At 39.5% G+C, this 16,574-nt stretch overlaps 1 protein-coding gene across 4 annotated transcripts in view; it reads left to right on the plus strand.

The window, feature by feature from the left end:
• Positions 1 to 1,890: 1,890 nt before the first annotated feature.
• Positions 1,891 to 16,574, plus strand: part of RANBP3L (RAN binding protein 3 like) — a 31,009-nt gene continuing 16,325 nt past the window's right edge. For 2 of the 4 annotated variants that reach the window (XM_030969083.1, XM_030969085.1), the window contains exons 1-8: positions 1,891 to 2,315; positions 11,592 to 11,650; positions 11,914 to 11,950; positions 12,527 to 12,604; positions 13,632 to 13,706; positions 14,309 to 14,383; positions 15,024 to 15,148; positions 15,692 to 15,795. In XM_030969083.1, the coding sequence (XP_030824943.1) occupies positions 2,072 to 2,315; positions 11,592 to 11,650; positions 11,914 to 11,950; positions 12,527 to 12,604; positions 13,632 to 13,706; positions 14,309 to 14,383; positions 15,024 to 15,148; positions 15,692 to 15,795 (797 nt within the window). In that variant the 5' untranslated portion in view covers positions 1,891 to 2,071. Of the gene's footprint in view, positions 2,316 to 11,171; positions 11,334 to 11,591; positions 11,651 to 11,913; positions 11,951 to 12,526; positions 12,605 to 13,631; positions 13,707 to 14,308; positions 14,384 to 15,023; positions 15,149 to 15,691; positions 15,796 to 16,574 lie in introns of those variants that run through there. The other 2 variants (XM_030969084.1, XM_030969086.1) reach the window with 2 other exon arrangements.

Raw genomic sequence — 16,574 nt, forward strand, 5'->3', positions numbered from 1 at the left:
TAATTGTTGATTAACTTCCATATTCATAGTTGAAATGTCAAAAAATAGATATGTGTGCTTTATGATTTCCAAATTATTTTACCTTTCTTTTTACTTTTAGTTGCCAATTTCAGATGATGTTGTGTACCAGCTTGGCTGTCACAATGTATTAAAGATTTTATTATTTAAAGGAGTTTGACAAAGAAAATTAATATAGTATTAAGAAAGGATATAAGAATGGTGATGCTGGGTGGTACCACAGAATCCTTTCTTGAGCAGGGGTTAGCAATGGATACTGAGGCTGAGAACAGGAGAAGATGATGTGATGTTTCCACAGAATACTTTCTCCTTCTCCAGCAGTTATCCTTATGGATATCTATTGATCCCACACAACTCTATAAAGACTGTTATAGGGAGTTAAAGGCATTAATTTCAAATATCTATATCTGTTGTCAGGCAGTGCAGCTGGTTTCACAGGACAAATTAGACATAGCTCTGTGCCATTACCTTTTCTGCAACTGCCTAATGGCCACCTCCATCTGGAGCGGGGTGTTTGTGAATTCAAAAGAAATAATGACTGAAAATTTTTGAACAGTGTATCTCAGAAGATAACCAGAATATATGACAAAAGTATAAAACAATGAAATGTTATTCAGAAGCTGGAATAGGACTGTTGCACATAACAGTAACTAGGCAGTATTCAACTTAAACTGAAAACTTGCAAAACAAAAATTACAAACCTCATGCAATACTGTGACTGCTGTGGAATGTGACGATGAAGTGCACACCACAAGTCAAGGACTTATTAATGTTTATACAGAGGTGGCACATACAATTCACAAAAATACCAAGTTCTAACAGTTAAGGCTCAGGTTTCTGCACCCCAAGTGCGTTCAGTTTTGGGACTCTCACCACAGGACAATGAGGTGCTGGAGCATGTCCAGAGAAGGAGGTTGTAGCCAGGTGGAGCTCGGCCTCATCTTCCAGACCACAAGCAACAGGACAAGAGGAAATGGCCTCAAGTTGCTCCAGGAGAGATTTAGATTGTGTATTAGGAAAATTTCCTTCACCAAAGGGTTGTCAGGTACTGGAACAGGCTGCCAAAGGAAGCAGTAGAGTCATCATCCCTGATGGTATTTAAAAAAGGTGTAGACGTGGTACTTGGAGACATGGTTTAATGAGGAACTTGTCAATGCTGGGTTAAGGCTGGACTTTGATCTTAGAGGTATTTTCCAGTCTAAAAGCTTATCTGATTCTACTGCAGAAGGGTTAAATAGCACACTTTAGAAGTTATGCCAACACACACTGAGTCTCTAATGAGGAAAAACCACGGAGCATCTGTGTGCTCTTGGACTTCTTGTATCTTTTTTCTGCGGAACATCTGATATTGGCTGCGCAAAGGCACCAGATTAGTCAAGACACATGATTCTGTTCCTGCCTTTTTGTCTTGAACTGTTATGATTACAGGCAGTTTGACACCAGGCCTGCAATACATTATGGCCTGAAATCGCTCCCACTTGAACTATTTGGGGCTGTTGCCATTTAAGAGAGCAGCAGGACGCAGAGCGAGGCTTTAGACCTCGCAGCACAGCGCATCTGGAAGGAGGGACCGCAACACCTTTTTGCGCTGACGCTGCACTTGGTTCACGTCAGCCTGGGAACAACCGCGGTGCTCGCCTACCCTGCTTGATATCTCATCTTCTTTTTGAAAACAAAAACGCCAAAAAAAAAAGCAAACCCCACAGCAGGCACAGTACTCACGGGAGCTCAGCGGCCGGGCAGCGCAGCGCCCACACCCACCCTCTCTCCCTCCCCCCGTTCCCGTGCCCGGCTTTCTTCCCGAGTCCCCTCCCATGGCCCGCCCCGCGGGCGAGGAGCCGGCCCCGGGCTCCATCCCCGGGCTGTCCCCGCCGGCCGCCGGCGCCGCTCCCTCCGTGTCTCGCTGCGGGAAGCGCCGCCCGCCCGCACCGGTGCCCCGAGGCCCCCGAGCGGCTCGGGGGGCAGGTTTACAGAGCCGGCTCCGGCGTATATAACATGTCTGATTACCTATAGGGAGAGATGTATATAAAAGGGTACTCATGCTGACCTCATAATGAGAAACGAGCCAATTCCTGCTTGCAAAGGGAATGTTTTATGTGCAGGCACGCGGTGCTCCTGCGCTGGCTGTGACAGAGCCCGGCGGGGTGCGAAGGTGCCCGACCTCCCCAAGAGAAGAGACTGGCCCGGTGGTCCCCGGGCTCTGCACCGAGCTGCTCACCTGCAGGAACAGACCATGCCCAGGCCCTGCCGAGGCTCCCGCGGCAGCACGCTAGATCCCAAGGAGGAATGCTTTACAGGTAGGTTTGTTAGCTATTGTCTTTTGCATGTCTCTCGTGTTCCCCCGGGGGTTTTTTGGGAATGGGATAAAGACGAAGAATGTGCTTGCTGGTTGGTAACAGTGTAGTGTGTCATGCAAAACAAGAGCTTGGCTGGCTGTGTTTTTTTTGTTACATAGTTTTTACTGGTAATCTGTCGGAAAACTCCAATTCGTATTTTACTCGAGGAAAGGACACTACCAGATGTGTGTATGTGGACTCTCTATGTTTCTGACAGTGTTAACTCCCCCGCTATTCGAGTTTTCTGCAGCTCTCCTAAATGCTGGGCCTGACAATGGGTGGGAATAGCACTTGCATTCCTGGCCATACCTGGAAGCAACACTCTTTTTCCTGGACATTGATGCCCTGATGTGCCCTGCACCTTGAGAGCAAAACTGTCCTGCTGTAGTTCCACAGTGATGCCTGTCTGCAGAGGTGGACAGCAAAATCCCTTATTTAGGTAGTGAGGAGAGCCACTAATTAAGAGTGATTTATCAGAATTAAGAGTGATTTATCAGTATCATTAAAAACCGATGAGGATGCGTAACAAAAACAAGTGCTAATATTAAGGACTTTTTACAGATAATGCCACCAACCATTGTTTACTGCAGGGGTTGATGAATGAACTGAAATTACCAAGAGGACTTTCAAGGGCTAAGCCTATTGTTATGACTGATACATTTAGGAGAAGTTGGGCTAATTTGTCAGTTGACCAGCCTTTCAGTTTTTGCTTAATATTGAGCACACAGTCCAGCCTACTCACTGAAATTTATGGATGTGTGAGTGTTGGTGGATCATGACCTTATTACCTGTACAGTTCAGTTTCTGCACAAACCCCCTGAGGGTTACTTCTATGTTATCTCGTAGGGATTTATGAAATTTAAATTTGGTACAATACCCTGAAAAGGGTAACACTTTTTATGCCTACAAATTTTATTACCCTTGCATTGGGTATTTTACTGGCTTTTACAATAGATTAAAAATTCTGAGCAGTGGGATGTTTCAGTGTTTCTAAAATAATTTTTGGTTACGCTTTTTGGCACAGTCCTGCTGGTCTACTGACACAGTTACTTCTGGGCTTACAGCACTGCTAAAATTACCCTCTAGTGATGAGACTGTCAAAAATACTTTCTTCACTCTAATGTTTGAAATAAAGCCAACTGGGTTACATTTCTCTCAGAAATTATGTTACAATGTTGCTGAGATAGGGTAGTTTTTATTGCTGTTTTAATGCCTGTTTATGTTATACCCAGATAAAGATGAGAAGTGTGCTCTACAGAGGTGAGTGGGTGTGACATATGCTGTATCTACAAACACTTCCACAGGCTGTCACCTGAATTTCCATGGCTGAAGAGAAGTATTTTAAATTTTAAATCTCATCTCTTGCATGGCATGTAATAAACCACAGTGGCAGCTAGGGGCATTAGATGGAATTTTTTTGATAGAAGAACCCTTTCCACCCTAATCCCTATCTGTGCTTAGAATCTGTAGCATTGAGAAGAGTGACTTAGGAGAGGATGAATATGACTGTGCCCTCATGAAGAATCCTTGCTCTCATAACTGCTGCCACTGATGACAGGGAAATTATTTATGTGGGTTATGAACTATTTGTATAACAAAGAGTGTGCAATACTGGAGTCCCAAAAATGTAGTAAAGCTGTCCTAGGAAAAATTCCTTCAGAAGTTTTATTTCACAAATTGTCAATTAGATGAACTGTATTCTTTCTGAGTGCAATGAAACAGAAACTCCCTTCTTCGATGATGTACTCTCTGCTGATCCAAACAGGGAGGTGTGAAGTTATTTATTGGTTTCCCCAAACTGTATTTACAGGATGCTGTGTGAACCCAAGATAAGCAATGCGCCCTTCATATTTAGTACAGGGTGTTTGAACAGAGCACAGTGCTGTGTCCAGCAGTCTCTTCATGGGCCACTGAAGTACAATTGCTCCTGCAGCAAGTGCAGCCAGTGGCCAAATATCAGTGATATATGTTTAAATTCTCTAGAAATAAAATTCACAACAATGGGTAGTTCCATTTTTTTCAAATAATAAAAAACTTTGTCAAAGATTTCATCTCAAGAGTTTTGAAGTACTTTATTTTAACCATACTCAAAATATTTTTTCACTATTTAGAACAATTTCTATTGAACGTATTTGGAAAATCAGGGTTCATGAGGAATTGTTGGAAATTTATTGATTCACTGACATTCAGAAGAGTATTATAAAATGAAAAATTTCATTAGCACACAGGGCTGGAACTATGACCAAGATACTGAAGCTGCATGTTGCTCTATAGCAACATGCATCTCTGATACCATTGTGTATGGGAAACTCCTGATTAGAATTTTGTTTGATTTATAACCTTATTCCCCTTTGTCTATGGGAAACTCTTCTGATTAGAATTTAATTTGATTTATTACCTTATTTTTATTTCTTATTTTACTCTTAGTGTTTACAGATTAAATAAAACCCCTTATGTACATATAATAGATGTAGATGGAAATTGAAGCAATCAATCTTGTATTATAATGTCTCTAGCAAAAAAAAAATTATGTAAGCTTGCTTGGAAAATCCCGTCATGGTATTAAAACTGATCTTATTTTTTAAGACAGTTGTCTTAGAAAGGATTAAATATGCTTGATAAGAAGAATCAAAAGTATGAAGACTAATAGATGAGAATCTGAAAGTAGGTTTCCAAGGTTTCCAGGTCCACATTTAGAGCTTTACTTAGTGACCTGTTTTTTCAAAGGTGCTGCCAGCTGTGTGTGTGAATTCCATAGGAATGCTCACCTGCCCAGCTCTTCTGGGAACACACCTGTGACTCGGGGTCAGCAATGGGAAATTTCATAAGCCCTTTCTCATAGTTCTTTTAAGTTGATCCATTTTATAAAGTTGGTTGCATGAAGTTCGAGGACACCCCCATTTTGCCTCATGTCATCTATCTTAAATGTTTAAGTTTTGGCAGAGGAAAGCCTGGCTTACGTGGTGGGGCCACTGAAGGACCCAAGATGATGGCTGGCAGCATTGTGGCACTTTCTCTTGGCTGTGAACTGACTCTGTTTGATGTTGTGAACTTCCATGAGTATTTTAAAACCAGAAACTATGGTTCTCTTGTGGGTTTGGCAAATCCTGTTCTTGATTTCTCCTTAAAAGAAGCCAAAAGGTTTTTCTTAACTTCCATCTAATTTTAGATGAAAATAGTCCATGACTGGAAATACTGACAGATGTCTTTTGCATCAAAAGCCAGAAACAATATTTAGACATGAGGCCAAGCTTAGAGAGCAAAATATTTTCTTAATTTATCTTGTTTCTTTTTTCACTATATGTATTTTTCTTCTGCCTGTTGCAGTTTTGCTGTCTGAAGTATTGATAGTTTTCTATGCTTTTGCAGCATTTTGAATAAAAATTGGTCATATTTTTACATAGTTTAACTCTGGTGCTCCTTGAAGTCACTAATGTACAGACCATCATCTAGCATAGTGAAAATAATTAATTTTATTAAATTATTTTATTAATTTTATTTATCAATGTAAATTTCTCAATCCATATCTCCCACTTAAATGCTAGTCCATTGTTGCTTCTTTTCTTTCATGTATATTGCCACAAAATTTTGACTTAGTGTTTTTTCAAGTAATAGCTGCACATAGCCCATATTCATTAGTGACAGAGTGAAAGTTTTTCCATGTGGTTTTTTTCCCTTATTACTTAGGTGACATAAAAGTACTTCTGGGGATGTAGCAACTGAAGTGACATTAAATCTACTTTTCTTCTCAACATCTTACCAAATTACATGTTTTCATTGAGGTAGTTTAGATGTGAAACAATCAAAATGGCAATCTTATGTGCCAGAATTTGTTATAATAATAATAATCAATAGATTCACTAATCAATAGATTAACTTCATTTGGTTAGAGTTCTGTGGGAACCAGCAATCTAAGCTGTAACATCAAAATACAGCAGGGTCTCTGCTTCTGTTTTTGCAAATTATAGCGATAACATACAAAGCTTCCAAAATATGCTGTAGCATATCAGAGCACAGAAACTTGATAATTCAATGTCATAGCTTTATCATTTGATAGGATAAAATGATAAGCTAATTATAAATTGTCATGTAGCCTTTGTGTGTTGTGCAGTGCTTACTACGATGTTGTAAAGCAAAAGTTGGACGCAGTTAAAGGTTTTTTAAGTCAGTGAAATTATTTGGACATTATGCAATTTTCAAGTATCATATTCTATTTGGGAAAGTTTTTTTTTCTGATTAAGAAGGAGGTTTCTGTTTGGTTTTGGTCTGTGCCATTTTTTTCCTTTTTGTTTGTTTTATTTATTTAATGTTGTGGTATGTTGACCCTGGCTCGATGTTAGGTGTTTACCAAAACCACTCTTTCACTTCCCTCAGCTGGACTGGGGAGAGAAAATTATGGAAGGCTCATGAGTTGAGATAAGGACAGGGAGAGAACACTCAGCAATTACCAATACAGGAAAAAGAGGGCAAGTCAATTTAGTTTAATACCAGTCAAATTAAAATTAGAATATGTTAGTGAGAACTAAACCCAATTCTTAAAAAAAAAAAGTCTTCCCATCCTTCACAGCCCTAACTTCACTCCTCCCTTTCTCTGCCTCCTCTCATCGGGCAGGTGCATGGGCAATGGGGGTTATGGTCAGCTCTGTCACACATTGTCTCTGCCACTTCTTCCTCCTCACAGGAGGGACTTTGCACTTTTCCTCTGCTCCAGGATCATTCCCACAGGAGACAGTATTCCATGAACTTCTACAACTTGAGTCCCTTCCACAGGCTGTCATTTTCCATGAATTCATCCCATGTGGGTCCACAGTGAGGTCAGAGCTCCTGCCAGGAGCCTGCCCCAGTGAGGGCTGCTCTCCCCACAGGCCACAGCTCCTGCCAGGAACCTGCCCCAGTGAGGACTGCTCTCCCCACAGGCCACAGCTCCTGCCAGGAACCTGCCCCAGTGAGGGCTGCTCTCCCCACAGGCCACAGCTCCTGCCAGGAACCTGCTCCAGCACGGGCTTCCCATGGGCTCACAGCCTCCTTCAGGCACATCCACCTGCTCTGCTGTGGCTCCTCCAGGGGCTGCAGGTGGATCTCTGCTCCCCCTGGGCCTGTAGGGGCACAGCTGCCTTACTATCCACATTCTCTCTCTCCTCCTTCACTGACCTTGGTGTGTGCAGAGCTGTTCCTCTCTCATATTCTCACTCCTCTCACAGCAGCAATTGTCCTTGTGCAGTACTTTTTTGCCCTTCTTAAATTCATTATCCCAGAGGTGCTGCCACTGCTGGGCTCAGCCTTGCCAAGCAACTGGTCAATCTTTACTTTAAAAAATGTGTAAGTTTTTGCTATGGATATGAATTAAAGAATTTTCAGTCTTCTGGCCAGTTTGTTAATGATGAAGATGCAACAGATTTAATTTTTAAAAACTGAAAGCATAAAAATTAATTGTTTCAACATCAGAAATAAAAAACTTCTACCGAGATCACAACTCCTGTCTTATCTTCTGAAAGATTTGAGGGCATTTTTTTGCATCTCTTTGAGAGGAACAGAGAAACAGTACTGTCACCACTTTTGGCATTATTTCAGACATAGGACTGCCTGAAAATTAGAAACAGGTAAGTGCTTATATTCTCTCCACTGTGTCCTTAGCCCTCAAAGGTTATGGATAATTTATCTGTGTTTAGGGTAGCTTAGAACAACAGTAATAACAACAACTCTAAAATTTTCAAGATCATCAGGGTCCCACTTAATTTTAATGTATGTATTTTGTGAAGTCTCAATAGCTTTAGAAAAGGCAATAGCAATGGAAGTGAAGAGTGGAATGTCACAGCAAAGACAGAGAGACTCTTACATCTCATGGACAATGCTGGCTTTTAAGATACAAGCAAATCTGGTAAAAGGAATTTTACATTATTTCTTGTATGTTATTCTGGCTAGTGCTCCTAAGGTATCAGCCAGCATTTACTTTTTTCCAAAATGCTCTTTCAAATGGAATGCAGTCTCCATCCTGCAACCTGGGCACCTTCCATGTCAGGTAGCTCAGGTGCGAGCACATTTGATAGTGCTTCTGTGCAGGACAGGAGGCTGGAGGTGGGACACCATCCAGGTGAGATCTCAGACCAAGAAATGTTTCTAATGCATTTTCCAGGCAAGGGCCTGTTTTGGTCTTTGAATACAGCAAACATTAGATTTCTGATTCAGCAGCTTCAGGGGAACTGTAGCAAAGGAGAGGGAGCCCAATCTGTGGCGATTATTCATGTGCAGACAGACAGGTTCTGTGTCTGGACTCTTGGCTGAGGTTGGTGGATTATTCCAGTCCTTGCAGCCAGAGGCAGCTCATTTGGCATTATTTTCTGGTACCTTTTCCAACAGCCTCTTTTATTCACAAGTGCCAAGCTGCTGAGGACTGGAGTGGCCCGGTCTGAACCAGGCACTAGCCAGCCCATGTCTTTCTGTGTCCTGGTGGTGCTGATGAGGGAGAATGGCTCCAGCCCACCCATTCCTGTTCCCCTGTCTGCATTTGCCTGTGCCTGGCCTTGGCTGCTGCTGCCTATTCCTGTGGCTGAGTCTGGCACTGCGTGGCTGGGTGCATTTCTCTTGCAGCCAGCACAGCCACCCTGCCAGAGGCAGACTTAGAGCAGGGAATGAAGGGGAGAAATGCAAAAGGACTGGCCAGTGTTAAAATTACCACATCAACACGACTGTGGTAACTCCTTGATGGCCTTGTCTTATATCCACAAGAAGTTCTGGGCGTCTTTTTCTGTGGAGATCAGCTGCAGATATGTTGTACCTGAATATCTGAGAAGCTGAAAATGTAAATGGAAATTTATGCTTAGGATACATATATAGCTAACACAACAGCCTGATTGAGGAGTGAAGATCTTACTGATGAGCTTTGTGGAGTATGCTTCAGGAATTACAAAAAGGTTTTCTTGATTGGAGTAGAAGCATTATAGAAGTGTACAAACTATAAATAACTGTGGCAGCCTCAGCAACCTCTGACTTAATCTACAGGCAGCTCTTTGGCTCAAAAGCAGTAGGTGGGATATATTCTTTATATTTACTGCGATATTAAAATATAGATATTTATCTTTGAAGAGTACCATTATGCTGTAGCTTCATGTGTTGGTAATTAAGCAGTTATGTTTGTTTTTTTTCTTCAGGAACTTTTGGATTTTAAAATATTATTGGAATCTTCTCACTGTTTCAAATGTAGTGGGCTTTCTTGATTCCTTCAAATCCCCTACAGCCTTTTAGGTCTAGGAAAAGTTAACTCTGTCAGAGAAAGTAAATTCCTTCTTCACAGCAGTTCAGTCTTTGCTAATTCTATTCTTTGGAGTAGAAAATGTACCTTTAAAAATAGTGCAAGCTTCTGAGATTGAGGATTACTGAGAAGAACATGAAGGTTTCTGCAGTTACTCTTTACTTTTTGTATTTTTCCTTCATTCAATAAGAATGCCAGTTTTGGGTTTTTTGTTTGTTTTTAAGGGGACAGAAAAAAGCCTATTCTCTTCAACAAATCATATTTAAGTGAAATACTATTGTTCATGTGTGCCACTCCCCTCTAGTGAATAGAAGTGGAATTGCTTCGTGTTGTGCCATGCCATTGACCCCCTAGCTGCAACCAGATTGTGGAATTTTTCTTCAACTTTCAATGACAGAGAGTTATCTTTATTTCAGTGGAACAATGTGAACTTTTTTCTGCTTTTTCTATTAAGGAAGAAATAGGCTTTCATTGCAAAGCATGCTAAATTTGTTAAATCCTGTCCTTTGCACACACACAATGCCCAAGTAAAAATAAAATTAACTTTAACAACACCAAAACTGTAGTAGTTCTTCCTCTGTCTGTATATCCCTGCGTTTGAGTGAAAGTTTCATGCTCCTTGCCCCTCTTTGCATACATGAAGCATTTATTTTAACAATGTTTACTTTTTCCTTGATGGTTGAATACATTTTTGGTGTAGTAATCTTAACTCTTCCATGATAGGTTGATGTTTGCATTATTAAACCTTTGAGTAATTGATACCAAAGCTTGAGTTGTTTGGTCACAGATAGGTGTGTAGTTCTAGATAAAAATACCTATCCAGATATTTTCACTTGGATGTTTTTGTTGAAGAGGTAACAGAGGAAAAGAGTTTTACAAAAATGTTGTGTATGTGATAAATATTCTGTCAAATGTCAGCTAACAAGGCACCAAGTGTGAGATTTCTCTGGCCAGAGGCCAGTCAAATAGCTCAGCAGTCACGCTAGTCTGAACTCTGTACTTATCAGCCATGGAGAGAAATACATGCATTTAGCTTTCCATTTGTCATCTAAAGTACACAGCTAAAATATGCTCATAGCCAGAAGCTGATTGTTTCTATTTACTGCACATGACAGATGTATCAAGCTAGAATGAGATGAATCCTGTATGGGGTGGTCTTTAAAAAAAGATCTGTTTGTGTCTGCTTTTTTGCCCATTAATTGGGCCCTTAATTCATATAATAAATGTGTCATTAATCAGTGGTGCTGGTGAAAACAGCTTTTTCTTTTACACTGACAACCAAATTTAGTCCATTAGAGTTGCACAGGCTGCGAAGGTCACAAGCCTAACAAAGTAAACAGCCTGAACAAGTTGTATGAGATGTAGAAGTAGTGAACCCTAAATCAACATAAACTCTGATGTGAGGCAAATGTAAGCAGAAAAATATTTCATAGAATAAAAGGGTATAGATCCAAGATATTTTTAGTTATGCCTAAGAGATGCAGAGGTATGCTGAGACTAAAATTTGCTCTTCAGAGCTCCATATGTTTATTTAGCATACACACACATTAAAACTGACCCTAGACATCCACCTACCTAAAGCTTAAAGAGCAAAATGTATGAATGTAGCTGAAAGTGTAACACATTCTCTTGCTTTCCTTCCTTTAGGATATTGTACATTTCACATCCTTCTGCTATGCAGAGATGCAGTTCACCCTCGTTCTTAAAGATTGGCAGATGTTTCTTTGAAGGTTAAAGCTTTTTTTTTTCTTAAAGATAAACATTAAAAATATGAGGCCAAATCCCATGGCATCTAGTGAGGCAAAACTCATACTCAGATTTGGGGATTTTAGCTTTTCTTTTCCTAATGTACTGTACTGTACATTGCTGCATCTCTTTAGTTTTTTCCTTTGTAACAAAAGGATAAACTTCTCTTTGTTATTGCACAGCTCTGATTTATAAATACTATTATGGAATTGCTATTGAAAAGTATCTCTTCTTTTTTCCAGAGAAATCACTGCTTGCCCAGCCAACATTTGTTTTTGAGAAGAAGGACCGTTCTTTGAAGGTAAAAAGCCTTTTTTTTTTTTTCCCTTTTTCATTATTGATAAAACTTGGTGAGAAATAGGGATTCTGTAGACAATTATCCTAGCAGTGGTATAAGATTTTAGCCCTGGTTAACACTTGTAATAAATGGTCTAAAAACAGAACAAGGAAGAATAGAAAACAGAAACAAGACTTAATGTGTATATGCTGGACTGTTATACTTTGTGTCTCTGTCTAGAAATGATTGTTTGATTTCCTTGACCTTTCCATGCTTTTTTTTTCCAGCGGCCTGCAGAAGACCCAGTTTGCAAAGCTGAAAATGGTAATCACCACCCCACTGAAGCAGCATAATATAACCGAGTTATTCATAGGTCTGCCTTTTTCCCGTGAAAACAGCGTTTGGACTCTTTCTACGAGCAAGGGCAAATACCAGTTACCAGACTAAGATTTTGTGGGTTGTAGAGCCACCTACTCTGTCCTAATATACATGTCCCTGTCTTCCCTCAAGTTCTTCCATCTTACCACTCATATTTACCAGAAAGACAAGATCCAGAAGCCCTGAAAATTGACCAAGTGTATTCATCAGCTGTATGAACTCCGAACTGCCTTTTTCTATTTGCTTGGGTAATGTTATAATGTAGCTCCTCATTCTTAATGTTTTCTGAGCCCATGGGCTATGAACTGATTCGAAGTGCTTTCTTTGGGTTCCCTGAACGTAATAGAAATAAAGATTTGTGACAGGTGTTGAGTTAGATTCCAAAGCCCTCCTGCTCTCAGGCACTGCCTTAAAGCTGTTCTCTAAGTCCCTCCTAGAATTTATTTTGTTCAGGTTTTAATTCAGTATTATAACATGGTGCTGATGCCTTCTGCCAATCACATTATATTTTCTTTTCTCTAGATTTCATTAGTTGCTCCAGAAAACGTGCAAGATCATCATCTTTGACTTTCCAGAAGTCTGACTCGCAGTCTGACACTGGTATGACATTCACCTTCAGTCATGTTTTGATTGGAGTTCTGTATTCTCATCTGGCAGTGAAAAGAATGAATTCTCCCACCTAAGAAATGTTTCTGCATTGTAAGCATGCTGCAAGTCATGAAAACTTAAACATTGATACTTGCTGGTAGTTTCCAATGAGCATGTTTTTAATTAAAAATACATTATTTTTTCCATACTTACATAATATTACATAAAGTAGTGAAAAATCCATAAATTTAATATAATTTTTCTGAATTGCTCACACAGTCAAGGGAGGATGAGGTCAGGAAATGAATTATATCCCTGGCTTCTGGAAGAGATCACAGTTCCCTGGGCAATCCTTTAAGATGTAACAGTTTCCAGAAGGGCCCTCCTGCCATCCAGCCATGAGCTGACTGGGAAGGCTCATTAAGGACTGTGCATTGTTTCCATGGAAATGAACACCAGTCCCTGAGGCTACTGTGCAGAAGGACTCCTGTTTTTCACAATCTTTATTTAACATATGGATGGTACCAAAAAGGTACTTCTGAATTCAGGCACTAATATATGTACAGTGTATTTTTTTTAATCACATCTAAATGTACCCAAGAGGACTTAAGCTAAGTTTGGTTTACTCTGAAACTTAAACTGGGATAGATATGTGAGAAATTTTAGGGCATGCCTGTACCAAAAAATAAAGCAGAGTGCAGGAGGAAGCTGGAGTGATTTCCCTCTTGACTGCCCATACTGTTGAAGGGATAGGTCACTGTCTGGTTCTGTTTTGAACTTTCCACCTGGCAGTCTCCAGGACAGAGCTGATACAGAGAGGGTTAGCTGTGAGCCTGAGCCAGGCTGTGCTCCTTGGCCTCAGAGACATCCTGGGGTCAGCAGCATAGACATAACCTAACAGTCTGCTTCAGAAAGATGGTGGGTAGCAGACAATAATTTATTCTACTGTCAATGAAAGCATGACATCAGCCTGGCTAACCCTAACACTTGTCCTTTTTATTCTCCAAACAAGTGATAATTTAATCTCTTATTCTTTTAGATACAGCTCTCACACAGCAAAGAGGGAGGTCATCTTCATTTAACATCCTTCCTACTTTCCCTCCCTCCCAGCCAGGTAAATAAAAATAAATATTTACATAGAAAAGCAAGTATTAGCCAAAGTAAAGATGTGTGTAGAAATGCTTTTCCTGCAAGACAAAGCTGAAGTGTGTTGGACTAATCTGATATTTAGATGGGAGAAAGGATTGTTTTATAAGGAGGACTGGTATTTCAATAGAAGATAAATTTTTTTAATAGTTGGGGAATCCTCTGGGGCAGGGGTGAAATCTTTGAATAATTTAAAAGCATGCATTTATAGAGTTTGATACAAATTATACTTAAAAAACCAAAATGAAATTACAGTAATTACATGAATAGTTTGCTTGCAATATGATGGTGATATATACTACAGAAATATGATTTTCTGTCCTAGGAGCCTGTCTCCCACCTAACCAGGTATCCAGGGAATATCCTCACTCTCTTAGCACTAACAGGAAAGATGGAGTGGTCTCAAATCCTAGCCTATGTCTGTTACTAGACATGTTCTTGACAGATACTGGCATAGAGGATTGCTAAACAATGTTAAGAGTGCACAGCATTTTGATAGCAGCAAAACACACTATTTTGTGTTAAAATTTGGATGTACTCATTATTTAATTTTAAATTCCTTTTTTGTAGTGAAGAAGAATAACATATTCATGACCTCAGCTCTTCTTCAAAGAAATCCTGACATCATCAAAAGTACAAGAGAAGGTAACTGTCATTGTGATATTTTTTCACTGTAGCTCCACAAAAACATCCTTTAGAGATACGGAAGACAAAAACAGAACACCTCTTTTCCATACTGAATGATAGGCTAGGTATCTTTATGCAGTTCATAACTTACCTGTTTGACAGGGTAAATGTCCTATGAACTCTGGTTTGACCATCTGCTCTGATTATTTATTTCCTGAGTGGACTGGATATAGTGAAATTTCGCATTTCTAACTGAATACCTCTGCTCCTGGAGAAGGCAATGAAGAAACTTCCTGGCATCTGAGGATGCAGAATTAAATCTGAAATGCCAGAAGACATATCTAAAACAAAGCAATAAATATAAGTATAAAGATATACTTAAATATATAAATAAAAATGTATTTTGTAAGTTCAAATAGAATGTTTATGTATATAACACATTACTTTTTTTATCCTGATAGGATAACACATTGGTTTCACTTTGGGGTTGTGTATTTTAGAAAACATTACAATTGTTCAGAATATGGAGCAAATAAACAACAGTAAATATTATTTAAAAATGTTTTGAACATTTCAGTTAAGAGGCAAGACATATAGATATGAATTAGATGTGAAGAAAAAGTATATGTTTAAATATTTTGTCTTTGTATTTTGCAAGGATCCTTGTCACCAAGTCAATTGTGGAATGTCATTAGACCTGCCACTTTACAGCCCCCACAAGCCCTGACCTGTCCTGAAATTCCTGTAGTATCTCTAATGACTAAGAAAGAAGCGTGTGTTCAGGTAAAAAGAAAAATAATTTTACTGGAACTCAAATTAAGGAAAAAAACCAACCAAACATAAACACTCAAAACAATCAAAACCAAACACCAAACAAACCAGTGCTGTTTTAAAGCAATTAATTACTTAATTCTGCAGTTAATTAACATTGCATTAAAAATGCATTATTTTCAAGAAAGTTCCCATGTAAGTTTCAGTAGAATTACTGTATCACTAACATGATATGAAATGTTAAACTCATGCTGACTGTGTTTGAAAAATTATCTCTTCTCTGCAGGCTGTCTTACCTTTCTGATATCAGGGTTCTGTGGGAAAATCAGCTTTGGGTGTTTTGGATTCTGTTTATTTAGAAAGTGAGATTTTAGTATTTTAATTGAGGGCACTGGTTTAGTACTCAGTTGGAGGAAGCTATGCCAACTACAACATCTATTATCCGTATCTGTATCTGTCTATCTTTATACCTTAGTGACTCTGGATTCTAGCAGATCTGTTAATAGCAGAAAACATACTAGCTCTAATTAACCAAATTGATTTTATTATTCCTAGCTATCTGAAGACAGCTCTTATTCATCCACTGAGAATTCAGTAAATTCCAAAACAGCAATGGGGTCATCTATTACCATGAGTCTTTCCAGCTCTCAGAAAACACAGTAAGATTTTGTTTATTATATTTCTACACCATCTTGTCACTTGGCTGGTGGCATGCCCTTTCATCATCTATGTCTAACATGGTACTAAGCCCATGCTATCTGCACCCACACAGGACTCTGTGCTGTTTGTGTGTGGTGCCAGGATTTGTATCTATTCACATGAGCTTCATATGCCATAAAAAATGGACTCCTAACTGCAATTAATCTTTGTGGGACAGGTGGTTTCTCACTATCAACCAAGCCAGAAACTATTCTGGTTTGCCATCTCTCTTCTGACTGCATGTCTGCTGCATCTCATAAAAAAGGTACATAGAAACTCAGGAAATATAATTCTTTTGAGGAATAACCAAGATATTTCAGTATATTGGACACAAGAAGCATAAAGAAAAAAAACAGGACTGATTTGGAATACCGGGTGAATGCTGAAATTGATGCTCTACTTCCATTCACAAAGCAGAATTTCTGTCACGAGAAGCTATCTGTGGTGACTGGGATAGGCTGGCATTTTTGTGCAGCACAGATTTCAGAATTTCTGTGAGGAAGCTGATGTCCTTGGAGTAGGATGTTTCCCCATCCTCTTGACACTGTATGTGATGGAAAGAGCCTCATTCTTGGAGATTAATCAGATTCTAACTAAAAGCTTGGAAAACTTGTGTCATACATGACAGAAATGCAATGCTGGGAAAACACCGGCTTCTGGTCACGTGTTCAACTTGCACAAGGTTTTGCTTGGGAAACAGAAAGCGTTCAAGGCCAGCACTGAGAAGAAGTCATACTGG

Source organism: Camarhynchus parvulus, chromosome Z, assembly GCF_901933205.1.
Source record: "Camarhynchus parvulus chromosome Z, STF_HiC, whole genome shotgun sequence".
NCBI classification, from domain to species: Eukaryota; Metazoa; Chordata; class Aves; order Passeriformes; family Thraupidae; genus Camarhynchus; species Camarhynchus parvulus.